The 16055-nt window shown below is 47.0% G+C and overlaps 1 protein-coding gene across 1 annotated transcript in view; it reads left to right on the top strand.

Annotated features, from left to right (window-relative positions):
- SLC2A1 (solute carrier family 2 member 1) overlaps positions 1–16055 on the top strand; it is a 39217-nt gene that overhangs the window by 7747 nt on the left and 15415 nt on the right. Inside the window, exon 2 of the mRNA XM_035116946.2 lies at positions 14460–14552. Within this exon, the coding sequence (XP_034972837.1) occupies positions 14460–14552 (93 nt within the window). The remainder of the gene's footprint in view (positions 1–14459; positions 14553–16055) is intronic.

Raw genomic sequence — 16055 nt, 5'->3', positions numbered from 1 at the left:
AAATTATATCACTGGATGAATTTCATTTTGATACTATACGGACTGTACTTTTGAATATCGCTTCGCTGCAACTTATAAAGATATACATAAAGATCTACATTTATGCCCTCATTTTTCATCGGTCCATGTGTTGCCGCTGTTGTCTTTTGGCTTTAGGATGCTGGCAAATCCTTTCGTTAGGTGCAGTTTCTATTGCAATTTTGTCTTATCCTGCTCCTTAGTTTTATGCTTTTTGTCTGCCTTTTGTTTTTTTTAAAAAAACTACATTGGTATACTTGCTTTCATTTTGTATAACGCAGCAGGCCTGCTTTGTTTGGACCTGAGGTCTCTGTTTTGGTTCTCGCTGCAAGCGAAGACCTTACTGTTTACTGTGGTTTTCTGGTTTTATTGTGGGGAGGAATCGTGGCTCAAGGGCGGAGAGCCTGCTTTGCATGCAGAAAGTCCGACTCCTAGGTTCAGTCTAGGTAGGGTTGGGAGTGTCCCCTGCTTGAAACCCTGGAGTGTTGCTGCCAGTCAGTGTAGACAGCACTGAGCTTGACTCAGTATAAGGCAGTCCTTATACAGTATTGGCAATTCAAGGGGCTGGGTGCTAAGAGGAAGGCATGCTTGGCAAATCCACACCGTGATCAACTCCCGCCTGGAAACCAATGTCCCCACTGTGGAAGGACGTGTGGATCCAGAATTGGCCTGCACAGTCACTTACGGACCCATTGTTAAAATCGTGTTTATGGAAGACAATCTTACTCGGCTACGAGTGATCACCAAAGAAGAAGAAGAAGATTAGGGTAGGCAGCACATTGATTCTCAGGGCTATCTATATCAGTTGCAGTCTTGTACTAGACATGTAACCTGGGTGCAATTCAATAGGGCTTCCTTCTGAACCTAGGATTGAACTATGATGGTGCCTCATCCCAAGTCAGACCAGCTTGTCCAAGGCTGTCTACTGGAGCTGGTGGTGGCTTTCCAGCTGTGGTGGGTATCCTGTAGCTCTCCAGATGTTTTTTGGACTACAAGCCCTAGCAGCCCTGTCCAGTCACCAGAGGTGATGGGAGCTGGAGTCCCACCCAGCAGCATCTTGGAGGGCTTACCATATCCTCACCCCTGCTTTGCAAGGCCCTTTTCAGCCTTGTTAACTGGAGACACTTCAATGGCAATTGCTAGAAACTGAGCCCGGGGCTCTCTCTCCATTCAAAGCCTGTGTGCAACCGCAGACTCACTCACTGTTTTAATTACATTTGCTTCCAAGGAGCGAAAGTGGCACATACAATTTCCTCTCTGCCTTTTATCCCTTTGCTGATCCCATAAAGTTGTTATTGCTGAAAGAGTGTGTGTGTGTGTGTGTGTGTGTGTGTGTGTGACTGGCCCAAGGAGGAGTGAGGATTTGAACCCGTGTCTCTGCAGACGTGCTCCGACTCTTATGGGGCCATCTCTCTTTTTAATAAAGGGACATTCGCTATTCCTCTTCATTTCCAAATTCTGCTGCCATAGAGGCAAACCCATTGAGCCATTTATCTTTCTATAGCTAAAGGGTCTCAGGTCTGTTTGCTATCCTGAAATGCTAACCCTTTCTCTTCCTGCTTAAGTTTATTTTTATTATTATTAATTTTCATTGAAGATTTTTTTCTGCATTAACAAAATAAACAAATAAGGGAAAGCACCTATAGCGTTTCCACTTTCCATTCATAGAGCCTGCATACGGCCCAGTCTCACTGATAAATCAAGCTTGCAAAAAATAACCCCGCTTTAGTTGAGTTTGCTTGCAAAGACAGAAGACAACCCAAGATAGAGCCTCACCCACATCAAAGGGCATTTGAGGCAACGCTGCTGCTGCTGCTGCTCGTGTGTGCTCCGATGTTTCTGGGTCAAGATGCTTTTGAAAGATTTAAATTGTGCAAGAGGGTTCGTCAAATGCTTCCTTTCCATGCCGTGGTGTCCCCCCCCCCCTTGTGTGCAGAGACTGGTCACAAGGCTGCTGCCGATGGAACCCTGATTGCAGATGACACACTCGGCAGGGGCGAGGGTGGCGGCAGGGAAGAGCTGGGCTGGAATCCTGGCAGTGCCACAAGCTGAGTTGCTCATAAGGTGTGGATTTGGAACAGGAATGTGGGACGTGACAGCTGGGAGCACACCACTGCACTCGTCCTGCAGGGGAAGGATGGAGAAGCTCACAAACGGGGCACTTTCGTGGTCCACTTCCTTCTCCGTTCCCCCCAGGCCAAAAATTTCGGAAGCCGATAGGATTAAAACAACAATTTTTGAAGAAGGCGGGGGCGTTCCTTCTTTTTCCTTCTGCTCCTTCATCAAAGAGGCCCGTGATACAATGGGGCAGCCTTTGATCTCCTGGACAAAGACCCCTGTAGACCAGACCGGGTCAGTGGGAGTTGTCCCAGATCATTGTTGGAAAGGATGGGGATAATAAATATTGACAAAATGCATTTGTTATCATGATACGCTTTGCTGCTCTCCAGGATTCCTCTGGGCTCCAGAGATCCTGCACCAGTTTAAAAACAATTGCTCAGGGGGCGCGGTGCCTTTTCTGGGGGTTTTCCATCCGAAAAGGAGCATCTTTTGGTTCATGGAAGTTTTCTGCTGGTGGTTCTGAGTTTGCGCGGTAGGCGAAGAGGTGAGCCGCTGTTTGCAAGTCTGTTCTAGGCAGAAGAGTAAAAGAAAAAGGGAGGGGTTAAATATAAAAAAAATTTCATTAGGGTGGGGTAGGAAACCCCAGACAGTGAGCACCCAAGGTAGGGGTGGTGGAGGAGCTCAGAGGAGGCCCTTAGGCAAGGCAACAGGCCTGTTTCTCCCTCTCCACCATAAAGACACCCTAAGGCTGAAATCCTGGACCCTCTGACTAGGGAGTAAGCCCCACTGAACACAGTGTGCTTACTTCTGCATAGACAGTGTGCAATGATTGTCCTGCAATTCAGTGGGTCTATGTACTAAGCATTTGCACCATAGGGACGTATCCTGTACTGATGCCATTGCTATAGTAACCCAGGTATAGCAAAGTAACCCAAGACAAATATCCTTAAAGTATACTTCTTCTTTTAAAAAGCAAATTAATATTGAACGATCCAAGAAGCCCAGCTGAACATCTTATCTCCCTTGATGTTGAAATCCAAAATGGCAGTCTTGATTGAGATCTGGGATGCCAACTTCTGGTTTGGCTGCACTTCCTAACCCTTTAACACCACCTTGACCCGGATTAGGATTTTTTTAATTTACAGCGAATGGGTTGCTACTCCAACGCCTGATCTCTAGACATTTGGCAGATGGTGACACTTCATGCTATTAAAAGGCACAAGAGCGGCTCACAGTATCTCTTTTTCTGGTCAGTTGGCAACACTATACCTGGGGCAATGAAGAATTTTTTTTGGGTGGAGGGGGGGGCAGATCTTGTGCTATAGATGAAGGGTCAAGTTTATACTAGCTTTTCTGGACACAAGGCATGTTTCTAATCTTTCTTTTCTTTTTTTAAAATCACATAATTGATGGGAAGTGAGATCTGCAGGCATTGTTTTCTCCAAGTTGGGGCCATTACTTGGGTGATTGATTGATTGATAAGATCCCTAGGCCACTTGTCACCATAGATAGTTACAAAGAGTTTTATGGAAGAATCAATAAAACAATCTTATCAGTCAAAAGGATATAGTGCGTTTAACGAACAAAAACCACAAACCCCACAGGTAAAACCACAAGATCCATAATGCAACTTAATTTAAAATGCTTGTCTATTTGAGGCTGCACCTCCAGCAGTGTGGAGCAACTGAATTGGAGCTGAGTTGGTCCCAAAACCTTTTAAGAACATGAGAAGACCCTGCATTAGGCCAGTGGTCCAACCAGTCCAGCATCCTGTTCTCACGGTGGCAGTCCAGGTGTCCCAAAAAGGGACCTGTGATGTAGCGGCAGGAACTCTCTCTCCCCACCTGGGATTCCCAGCAATTGGCATTCAGAAGCATTTCGGTCTCCGACAGTGGAGGGGAGGACACAGCCATTGTGGTTAGTGTAGCTCCCCCCCCCCCCCGTCCTCCAGGAATTTAGCTACTTCCCTGCCTCTAAGTATGGCAGAGGTCGCTGCTCCAGCTCTCCAGCGTTTTGCTCTGCCTGTGCAAGTTTCCGTCTGGAAAGCAAATGACAAAAGGTGTCTAAGTTGAGCCACGTTGTTAAGCTCCTGAATTGCGGGGGCGGCGAGGGTCTGTACCCTGGCAAGAGCAAGTCTTTGCAATGAGGTACGCCTTCACCCCTCCTGGTGGGAGACTCTGCTTGTTTCCGGTCGCTTCTGGCATTTTGGCATATTCAAAGTGGATGCATCTTGCCACGCTCCTTTCTCTCCCCAATCTCCCTCCCCCCTCCCCCCGCTCCTCCATTGGGGAGGGTGCTGCTGGCATGTCCGCCTGGCGGGAAGGGAGGGGGGGGCGGCTGGCAGAAGCAGCCCAGCGAATGTGGGCGAAAGGTGAACATGATGCTCTGGCTTACGGGGGGGGGGATTCACAGGATCAGCGTCCTGATTGGCTGTGGGGGGACGAGCCCCCAGCAAGCCGAGATCTGAGGTCAGAGCTTTTTTTTTTTTTTAGTTAGGAGTCTACTTCCGTACGGGGGGGGGAGGTGTAGAAATGCATAAACCTTGTCCAGTGTCGTGGGTAATCTGTAGGCAGGAGCTGGGCTGAGGAACCTAACGGGTGTGTACATGACCCTTTGCACGTTCCGGGGGGAGAGAGGAGGGAGGTGTTGGTCTCGGAAAGGAGAGCAAAATGAGTCCCCCACTTAATCTTCTTTCCGTGGCCTCCCTCCCCCCTCCTTGCCCGAGCAAGGAAGAGGGAGGAAATATATTTTCTTGGTGCTTTTAACTGTTTACGCTAGGCGAGCACTTCAAGCAGAAGGTGGCAGCCCCTCCTCCCCACCCGAAAGCCGAAATAAAATGCATTACATTTCCAAGATGGATATTAGAGGCAGTGGACTGTCTAATAAGAGAACGAGCAGCGAAGCAGAAAAGCTCTGGTTCAGATCTCTCTTTCCACTGTGAACTCGTAATGGGTCCTTCCAAAGCTCTTGATTTTCAACTCTCCCACAAGCTCTAGTTTGTATTGGTAACCCTAGTCTGACTTCCGGGGGGTGTTGTAAGGATTTCTGAGATGATACTGACTCCCTCTGAGTGCTTGGGAGGGTGGAAATGGAGTCTAAATACTCTGCATCGTCCCCAGTATTCTGGGACAATCTAGCCTTCAGATTTCGTATTTTTTTGAATTTTGCAATGCTGTCCTCTGCTTTGAGGAAAGTGCTGCATTTCTTAAGACAAACTGCGTTTAGAAATGTGTTACCTTTTTGGGAGGAAACGTTCACATGCCTACTAATCTATGTGCAGATTTCTTAAAATTTTTAAAATGTGGATTGTGGTGGCGACAGGACAGAACAGGATATTGAATGAGTGCGTGCAAAATGGACATAAGATGGAGCCAGACCAATTAATCTCGCTCTACTTACAAAATTATGTCTGGTGAGGAGAAGGTGGAGGAAGAGGGGTTTTCTCCCCACCATACTAGCCCACCCAGCCATGCGATGTAATCAATGGGGACACTTTACTATCTCTTTTTGCGCTGTATCTTTTTTACTTTTGTCCCTCCAAGGCTTTGACCCTTTACGGTTCAAACCTTTGTTTCTTGGTTTCTTTTCTTTTTGTTAAGTTTGCACTTTTCTCCTTCTTTTTTTTTTTGGTAGCAAATAAATTAAAAAAAATTTTTTTAATGGGACAGACCAAGGAAAACACTTCTGGATACGGTGCTAAGTGAATGGGACGGAACAGGCTGCCCTGAATGACACGGATGCTGGCTTTCAAAAAAGGGGATTGGACAGATTCACGGAAGGATGCTAAAACACCCTGGGAAGTGATTCATAAAGGAGATGAAATAAATCGGGGTGGAAGACGAGAGGTCTGCCTTTGGCTTATTGGTCATGATGGATATGTACAGGCATCCCCAAACTGCAACCCTCCAGATGTTTTGGCCTACAACTCCCATGATCCCTAGCTAACAGGACCAGTGGTTGGGGAAGATGGGAAATGTAGTCCAAAACATCTGGAGGGCCGAAGTTTGGGGATGCCTGGATATGTAGAACAGAAGAAGAGCTTGCTGGATCAGGCCAGTGGCCTATCCATTCCAACATCCTGTTCTCACAGTTGCGGATGAGACACACACACACCTCCAATGGGAAACTGGCAGGCAGGACTGAGTGCCTAAGCACACCTCACCTGCTGTGCTTTCCAGGAACTGGTATTTGGAAGCCTTGCTGCCTCCCGGTAGAGGCCGAGCATCCCCATGACTAGCCTTGAATTTGCCCAGTCCTCTTTTGAAGCCATTCAAGTTGGTGGCCCTGGGGGGGGGGGGAGTTCCACCGTTGGACTATGTGCTGCTTTCTCCATGTGGCCTAATCCTTTCTCATAAGCTTTATCAGGAAGGGCTGGCCGGGCTTTATTATGTCTTTGTCTTTTGCAAAAGCTCCAGCATGTGATGGTGGTAAATAGAATGTTAGGGCAAAATTCTGGGTGCGAGAATGCTCAGCCACCCAGCTCATCAGGCAAGGGCCTGTGGTCGTTGCGGAGTATAAAAGGAAGGAGTCCAGCCATGATCCGGAGCAAACAGCAAGGTTTATTACTGCGCAGCAGGTTCAATGCCAGACTGAACACTGTGAACAGGGCTGCAAGAACTTTTAAAACTTCCCACCACCATCCCATAATGCACATCGAAAGCATCATACATACATCACTTGTGACAGGGTAAAACGTCAGAAAAGGGGAAGGTGCAAGGGGCATTAGCATACAGGTAAACAGGAGGTAAGCAGGATTAGCATAAGGATGTCCCAGGACATTGTTAAGCAAGTACCAGTAAGTATCTGGGAAGGGATCCTTGAGTACCTGGTGGGGGGAAACAATGGGTCCAGTTGTGTGTATTGCCTCTGGCTTCGGAGGGTTGGGAATGGCAGGAGATGGTACCTGAATGGATTATGGATATGCAGAGGAGCACCACCCTGGCTACCTGACCTCTTGCTTAAGGGATTATGGCTGTTCCCTGCATCCCTGAGAGCCCTTGGCCAGAGTCGCAAAAAGGAGGTTTCATTTAGAAATAAAGATACACTGTATTCATTCATAAAGAAATATGGTTACATAGAGTCTCAGGCAACAGAGAAAGGGTAGGAAAGGGAGCCTTTATTACTCAGGGCTTGATCTTGAGGGGTTCGTGTTGGTGCGATACTAGAGTGGTGTTGTAGGATCAAATGGGGTCCCCTTGAGGGCATTAGTGCCAATCTTGATTCCCAAATGAAGCCTCGTTTGGGTGCCCCCCCCCTATAAAATTCCCTAACAATAGCCATTACACAACCAGAAGCAGACGGGTTGTTGGCCCGCCTGGTCCCACGCTACACCTCGATGGGGATTTATAGCGGCCAGCGGCTTTTGTTGCTCTGCAAACTAATCTCAAAGCTGTAAGCCCGCCACAATGTTGGCCGCGGTGCTGTTTCCTCCGGATAAGTTGCAAGGGATTGTTCACCTTGTCGTTTGTTCGGGTCCCCCTCTGAATGACGCAGGGTTGGTGAGATCATCTCCACCCACCTTTGGACTTGGAGCCTGGATGCCATATTTGGGAGGCGGGCAACTGATGCCCCCCCAGATGCTGTGAGTCTCCCATCAGCTCCAGCTATAGCATGGCCAGCTGTCAAAGATGTTGCGAGTTGTAGTCCAGACACATCTGGATGGCCACATGTTTTGCATCCCTATCTCATAGCTCAAATATCCCCATTCATACTTCCTACAGAAAACCCGGGTTCTGACCTACCAGCTGTTTCTTCATTTAGTGGGCCTGATTCAGCAGGCTCCACTTACATTCTTATGTCCGATTGTTCTCTTTCTCATAGAGTTCCCAAGATCCAGGTCACTGACCTCTAATGTGGAGCCTTTTCTTTTTCTTTTTCTTTTTGCTGTTAAGAGTTCCATAAAATTTAATATCTTGCTGAGGTATTTGGGGCCCTTTCTCCCTCATTCTTATATACTAAATAAAGTGAAATCAGGCTGGATAAAAGGTACCTCTCAGTGAGCGAACTGAGGCTTTATCCATGTATGTGTGACAGTCCATCTTCCTGTCATTAGCAAGTAGCCAATTAGTTCTCTGCTTTCACAATCCAAACTTTGACTGTCCCAAGTGTCTTTAAATAGCGAGGGTGGGAATTTGTAGCATACCTTGGTGGGTGTTTCTTAAAGCACCTGAGCTCCTTTGCAAATAGAAAATGTCACACAAGTGATCATTTTTATAAACCAGCTTGTGCACTTTAGTTTTGTCCGTTGAGAATACTTAGTCATAGGAAGTGAGTCGGGCGGTGTTGGTGTCTGAAGGGTGGATGATGGGGATGGGGGGAGCAATGCACAAAGGTTGGGTTGTGATGTGAGGTTTCGCTTTGCTTTTGATCTGTGAACCAGTTCCTCACATGTATATCTGTGCAAAATCTTGAAATAGGACCTATCAGCCAGATTTTTTTTAAGCTAAGAAAAGCAAGCACACAACCACATTTTTCTTCAGCCTAGCATGCATGTTTAAATTGCCTATCTTGCACATCCTCAGATGGCTCACTTCTGAGAATTCAGACCCAGTTTCTGAGAACAGGGACTCATTCAGAGCTGCCATGGGCAGCCTCCCCTGGGTTAATTTCCAGGATGCCTCTTCTGGAGTGAGTGAGTGAGTGAGTGAGTGAGTGAGTGAGTGAGTGATCTGCTGTGGAACTTGGGGGGTGGGGACAAAGTCTGTTGCTGCCCAGTTGCAATACCTTTCTCGTTCCTCTTCCGTTCCTCCAGAAAAGGCTTATTGGAAGGAAACAACATCAGAGCAGGGAAGCAGTGGAGAGACCCAACAGGCACCCTCATCTGAAGCTCACTGGCAGGACAAACCCTGGTGTCTCTATCTATCTATCTATCTATCTATCTATCTATCTATCTATCTATCTCATTTCACTTTTGTGAACCACCCTTCATTCAAATAGATCCCAGGGTATCCAACAAAACAACAGAACGTAATTTAAAATAAAAAAAACAAAAGCACATATAAAATACTGTAACAACCACAATAATAGCAAAATACAAAACAAGCAGATCCAGAGGCAGACAGAACCCTCCCCAATTTCAGGGGCTGAATCTCACCAGATGCTGCTCTGAGTAGACCCATTGCAATCAAAGAACATGGCTAACGTAAGTTCGATGAGTTGATAGGTGGATCTTGCATTCCAGGGGAGCGGTTTGATTATTTAGTTCACAAAATTAATTTCATTTCATAAAATCTATACACTGCTTGATTGTATATATATAAAAAAGGACCTCCCAAATGTTTTTTTTTAAAAAAACCCAACCCTCCAAACAATAAAATCATGACAAAAAAAATCACCAACAATAATTTAAGACCCTCTCATTGGTCATAGATGCTGTAGTTGAGATTCTCTCATTACAAGGGGTTGGACTAGATGACACTCGAGGCCCCTTCCAACTCTACCACTCTATGAGTCTTGATGCTCATGTCTCTGACTTAACTTTAAAGTAGTTAGAGCAAAGTCCCTGCCTGTCCCTCTCTGTATGTCACAACACAAATGCACACAGGTTGTGTCATCAAAGAAATTGACCTCCCTGTGGACTTCCTGGAATAAAAAAGTGTTCGAACGGTCAGTGATGAGTTGGTGTGCAGACAGTGGCAGGGGGAATGCTCTCCTACTAGATTAATGGAAGTGGCAGTAGGCATGTGGGGTTTTTTTTTGTTTTTTTGCTTTTAATGACAAATACCAGCCGTGGGTTTGGAGAGAGAACCGGGATCAAGGCTGGAGCAGGTATTTTTCGCTCCCTCTCCAGGTCCTGGCAGACATCACAACTTACGCAGTTGCTGTTTGCACTGAGAAGGAAACTTTCCAATGCAAATAGGAGGCAGCTGCAATATCCTGATCCGCCTCTCCACTCGTGTTTAACTTTGACAAGCAGTTTGGCACCATCGTCAGAACCAGCCACCTCCAAATTGGGTTTCAAACTGCTCCGATTCTTCTATTTTATTGTGGCTATAGGCAAGCTGGGCACAATTTCTGCAGGTATCCTCATGGAGCCTCGAAATGGTGATTTCCTGCTTAGGATTCTCATCAGGCGAGAGAAGACCTCCAAAATACTGCATTTTACTTTTTCTGGTTCTGCTTTTGCTGCTGTAATTCCTGCATTGCGGGGGGTTAGACTAGAGGGCCCTTTGGTTCCCTTCTAACTCTACAGTTCTGTGGTTCCCCATCAATTACCCCCCCCCCCAAAAAAGCCACTTCAGCTTTGGAGCAGCCTGAGAACCAAAACAAGGACAGAGCTAGCTGGTGCTTCCCGCCCTCCAACAAATTTCACCTTGGCTAACTAAATTGTGGGCTTTTTTATTATTAAGAGGGGAAGAGTGACGAGTTCCCTCGCCCCACCAGTTTCAAACATAACTGTATTCCTTGTTCTGGTATCTCCATTTTGCCTCCCCACTGCAACAGCTGTAGGTCTTCCTCTGGCACACACTTTACCTGCAAGTAAGCCCCATTCAACACAGGGGGAATTGTTTCTGATTAAACAGGCATAGGGTTGTGTCGGATGAGACGGTTATTTCTACTGGATTGGTTGGGGGAGGGGGCAGCACAGGCTTCCCAATCCCAACCCCTTTGATGCAGAAGGAGTCTACTCTAAAGTAAGAGTAAGTCAGATTTCAGCCTTGGCTGCTGAGCTGTAATAACTTGTTGTGCTAACATGGGTTGGGTTTGTTTGTTTGTATGTATGTATGACGCATGCCTCTTCTGCAGTTAAAAGTATTCTGTTTAACCAGAATGATTTTTTATATATATATAAGAGTAGACCCTGGAAAGAAAGAACATTGGGTTAGGAGTCGCTGCCGCCGCTGTGAACCAGAGGGTCAGACTAGATGACCCTTGGGATCCCTTCCAACACTATGATTCTGTGTCATTTCCGCTCCGCCACTGACCTATTCAGTTGCTCAGCAGGGGCAATCACAGATCACAAACACACAAATACATTTTACTTGCTTTGTGAAGAAGGGAATGGTAACCTGCATCCTGTAGAGTCCCTGTTTTTGCTTTTGCAGGGGGTTATTGGGGGGGGGGGGCTAGAGGATGGGATTTATCCCTGGGCAGGGCAAGTTCCAAGTGCAGCACATCAAAAACTGAGCTGCCCCTTTCTTCTGGTCAAGAAGTGCAAGAGGATGGGTTGAGTTGGGCCCAACAGCAGGGAACCGAAGGACTGGTCTCTGCAGAAGTGAGGCCACTGTGGGGGTTTTTTTAATTAAAAAAAAGGGGGGGCAACAGCTTTTCAAAACTCTCTTTAATCTCAAGGAGCAATTCCTCATTGTCTCCACATACTGTTTCTGCAGAGCACCCAAATACTGCTGGGGAAAGGGCAGTCAGGCATTGTGGCTTTTAAAGTGCTTTTGTGTGCATTTCTCGTAAACCAGGTACAGTATGGGGAACCTGCAGTCAGATGTTGCCTGACTACAGCTCCCATCAGCCCCAGCAAGCATGGCCAGTCGCCTGGCAGGATGGGAGTTGCGGTTCAGCATCATCTGGAGGGTTCCCCACGCCGGTCTTAAAGTCGGAAATTATGAGCCCCCATAGTGCAGTGGGGAGGGACTGAAGCGTGAACTCCTGGCAGAGGCTAGATTCGAACCAGGGGTCCCGTCTTGATTTCTCGAGCCAGTGTGGTATAGTTGTTACAAGTGTCGGACCAGGACATTGGGAGACCAGGGTTCAAATCTCCACTTAGCCGTGAAGCTCCCTAGGTGACCTTGGGCTAGTCACCCACGTTCCACTTAACCTACCTCACAGGGTTGTTGTTAGAGATAAAATTGATGGTGGAGGGGAAAATCATGTATACCACCTTGAGCTCCGTGGAAGAAAGGGGAAATAGAAACACAGCAATGTCCTTCTATATAGCTCTCTCTCTCCTTTAGTTACTAGGCTACGACAAGTTATCTTATTTTGGCAGACACCTCCTGAGTGGTGTGCAGCTTGGTTGTGTTTAGGGTTGTTTATTATTATTATTATTATTATTATTATTATTATTATTATTATTATTATTTCCTGCCCTTTCCCTTTTTTTCTTTCAAGTTTGAATGGAAGCATGTTGGACAATGTCTATGGTTCTCTTGTGCTGGATTTTCTATGAACTTCTGCCAGGGCCTGACAGCTGTGTGGGCGCCTTTGAGATTAGGGGAGGCCAGTTAGCAGGAGGCATTTCCTACCTGCTTTGATGGAAGGCTGGTCCAGGAAACGGGAACATCAGCTAAGTCCCCCGCTCCTTCTGACAACCTCCTTCACTGCAGGGATCGTCCCTTGGGGTTTTGCTGAGTTTTCGGGTTTGGGTTAATTTGCAGACATGGGCTTGCGTCCAAAGCAGTTCTTAAGTTTCCCGTTTCGGATTTGCCCTTGCACAATGGAACATTCTCCCCCACCCCACCAACACATACCCTGCTAAATTTGTTATGGCTCCCCTCTCCCAAGCATCCTAAGCTGATTTGAGAAAGGTGTGTGGACGGAGGAGAATTGGGGGACGAGGGCAGTGGAAGATGGAGCAAGCGTGTGTTCTGCTGCTGTCAAGGATTCTTTTGCTGCGATTCCTGCATTGCAGGAGGTTGGACTGGATGACCCTTAGGGTCCCTTCCAACTCTACCATCCTATGATCTTGCCCAGAGCATCACGGACTGTTACAGATGCTCAGTTTTTTGTTTTGTTTTTTGCAGCAGCCAGAGGTTTTCCAGACTGTTCTGGGATTCCTTGGAAGCTTATTAGTGACTCCTCCTCAAGGTTCTCATCATTCTTTTCTTCCTTCTTTTTTTTAAAAAAGCATTTCTTTATAACTTTTCCAATATTATTCATTATTCTTATTCATTTCGTTTCCACGCCGCTTTATGCTTTAAAGAAAAAATCTCAAAAGCGGTTTGCAACACATCAAAACATCAGATAAAACAGCGAATGTAACAAGGGCAGCTGTGGCAGAAAAAGACTGAGATCTTGCTGTGCTGGGTCTCCCCTTGTTTTGCTAGGTGCACTCTGTTCACGAGGGGCAGCCCTGAAGCCCCCGAAATGTGGCCACACTAACAGGAGCTGGATGCTAGCCCAGCAGACTGCAGCTGCTTGGTTCCAGGTGCGGCATGCCAGTTTCTGCTGCGGCATTTTTATCACTACCAAGGGCATAAAACACGTGATGTATGTAGCACAGAGTTCCTTGTGGTGCTCAGTTGTTGCTGGAACACGTCTGTCTTCATCCCTATGCGTTGGCCGTGCTAGGGCAGGTACTGATGGGAATTGTAGTCAAAGACCCTTTTGCGCACCCCCAGTTCATAGAACTTTGCAGGTAGCATGTAGCTTCCCAGATTCTTTTTTTGGAGGGGGGGGACCATGGCTGTTTTGAGTGTATGGAGTGAATGTGGCATTTCTCTCTCTGTGTGTGTGTGTGTGAGAGAGAGAGAGGGGGGGGAGAACATTACCTCATGGCAATAAAGCTTAAGGGTATAGCCAAGTTGTCCTAAAAGCAGGTTCACATGCCTCCTCAAATTCCTCCCACCCCAAATTGAGAGAGACCATCTGGGATTAGCCAAGGCCGGATCCTGGATCCCACTCTCCCAAAACAAAGAGCCACTGTGACATAGGTGGGAACAGAAAAGGGGCTTTGGGTATCCAAATCAGCTTAGTTCAGCCTGCGAAAATCAGGGCCCCTGTTTTGCTTTCCCACTGCGGCTGACGGAGAGCCCCTTCTCCACTCCACCCCACCCCCCACGATCAGGCTGGTGTCCAAACTTGGTGGCCCCTGTTGACCTCCAGCTTGAAACAAGCCCCTAATTGTTGCTTTCGGCTTAGCCAGAAAGGAGGTGGGGAAGGGGCTTTGCCAAAGAGCTGCTGGAGAGATTCCATGCCCAGTTTTGCCCTCTTTCGTTAGGGAGGAATAACAATAGCGGCCTGTTTTCTTCCTATCCCATCTCAGAGCTGATATCCTGAGAGGACCATTTTCTTCTTCAATAATAATAATAATAATAATAATAATAATAATAATATAAACTCGAATCTTTGCTTTCCATCTTATGGAACACTCAAGCCCAGGGAAAAATGAGAGACAATCTGATAGCCACCTTCAACAAATATGTGAAGTGCTTTCCCATGGAAGATGGAGCAAGCTTGTTTCCTGCTGCTCCAGAGGGGAGGACTCAAACCGATGGATTCAAATGACAAGAAAGGAGATTGCGACAAAACCTTAGGTAGGGAGAACTTTCTGAGGATAAGGGCCGTTTAACAGTGGAGCAGACTCCCTTGCCACAGCTTGCAGAATGATGCAAACGTTTGACTTCACAGGTGCGGCTGTCACTTTGCGCGCTGATTAAAAATCTGCCTTGTTTTCTCCTCTCCTCTTCTCTCCCCTCCCCTTCAACCAGATGACAGCTCAGCTGATGCTGGCTGTTGGAGGAGCAGTCCTAGGATCTCTGCAGTTTGGCTACAACACTGGAGTCATCAACGCCCCACAGAAGGTGAGAGCTGAAAGGGTGGAATGAATGAATGACTGACTGACTGAATGAATGAATGAATGGCTTGCAGTTTCTCTGATGAACAAACCGTGGACTCTGGCGCTGCCCACATGGCCTCTGTACTCGTCTTGTAGGAGACAACTTGTTCATGGTAGGGAAAGCTGTGCTAGCAGGATGGGGAAGACACCCAATGCATGTTCAGTTGACCCCCTTAGGAGAATGCAGCTGCTCTTTCAGGGGTTCAGAGTATACAGATATGTAGTGCTCCAGGCCTAAACTATTTCCCCAAGGGTGCAAGAAGGGGAAGGGCTGTAGCCCAGTGGTACAGCTTCTGCCCGCCTGCAGAAGGTCTCAGATTCAATCCCCAACAGCATCTTCAGGTAATGTTCCCTCTCTGAAACCCTGGATTGCCGTTGGCGGTCAGTGCCCAACAGTGCTGAGCTACATGGACAAGTGACCTGATTCAGTATAAGGCAGCTTATTTTTCCGGACCAGGCCGAAGGTCTGTTTAGTTCAGCATCCTTGCTTTCCATAGTGGCCTCTGGGAAAGGCCCTCAGTAGCCTTTCCCTGGTGTTGCACCCAGCAACCACAGGTATAATTTATCTGTCTTATGGAGGTTATATCTGACTTAATAGCCCTTGTAAAAATATGTGGGCTGCATGTAGCCTGGTTCAACTGGTTGTGCAGAGGTTCTTGTGGATACATTATCCGCACAGCACCGGTGTCTTCCTGCCCTTTTGTGTGGGTCCAGCACATGCTGTATATATCCAAGGCTTGTCCATACCTGCTTGCACGGTTGCCTGTGGCGAGTCAGGGCTGTGTCCAAGCAACCAATCATTTAAAAAGTTTTTTTCCCCCAGCTTGTGCGTGAACGGGCTTGTTTAAATTTTGAATTAGTTTCGTAGAATTTCCTTTTGCAAAGTGGGGTGTACGAGCACCCCTTTTAATAATAATAATTTTTAAAGGGGTGCTCATAAGCCCCCCGCTTTGCAAAACTGCAAAAAATAATAATAATAAGTTGTTAGTTGCTTTTCCTTGCACAAGGCAACAGCAAAACACCCCACAGATACATTAAAACCAATGGGGAAAATACATCAAAAATATCCCACCCATTCTAAAAGGCCACCGATAGAGGCCAAAGGCCTGGTTATAAAGGAAAATTGCCATTTGAAATGCAGAAAATGCTGTGCAAGGTGGGAATTCAGGCTGCTTCCCTCTGCTCCCCCTTGCCCACCCCCCAAAAATAGCACATCCGGTTAGCCAGCTTACTGCCAACTCTAATGGGATTTGTTAAGCTGGTTCCCAGGAGAATTAACAGTCCCTCTGGTGCTGAGTGTTTTGTTTAAAAGGACTCGGACGGCAGGAGGGGGGGTGCTGCTGCGTCATTCTCAACCCTTCTCGGCTAATACTCACCCAATGCCCCCGAGACGGATTCCAGAGCGGGATTTAAGCATGCCCAGGATGATTTTCAAACCGTGGTCTGGATCAGCTCCATCTCAAGATAA

The sequence above is a fragment of the Zootoca vivipara genome, chromosome 6, assembly GCF_963506605.1.
Source record: "Zootoca vivipara chromosome 6, rZooViv1.1, whole genome shotgun sequence".
Taxonomy (NCBI): Eukaryota; Metazoa; Chordata; class Lepidosauria; order Squamata; family Lacertidae; genus Zootoca; species Zootoca vivipara.
This window is presented reverse-complemented; position numbering and strand designations above follow the sequence as displayed.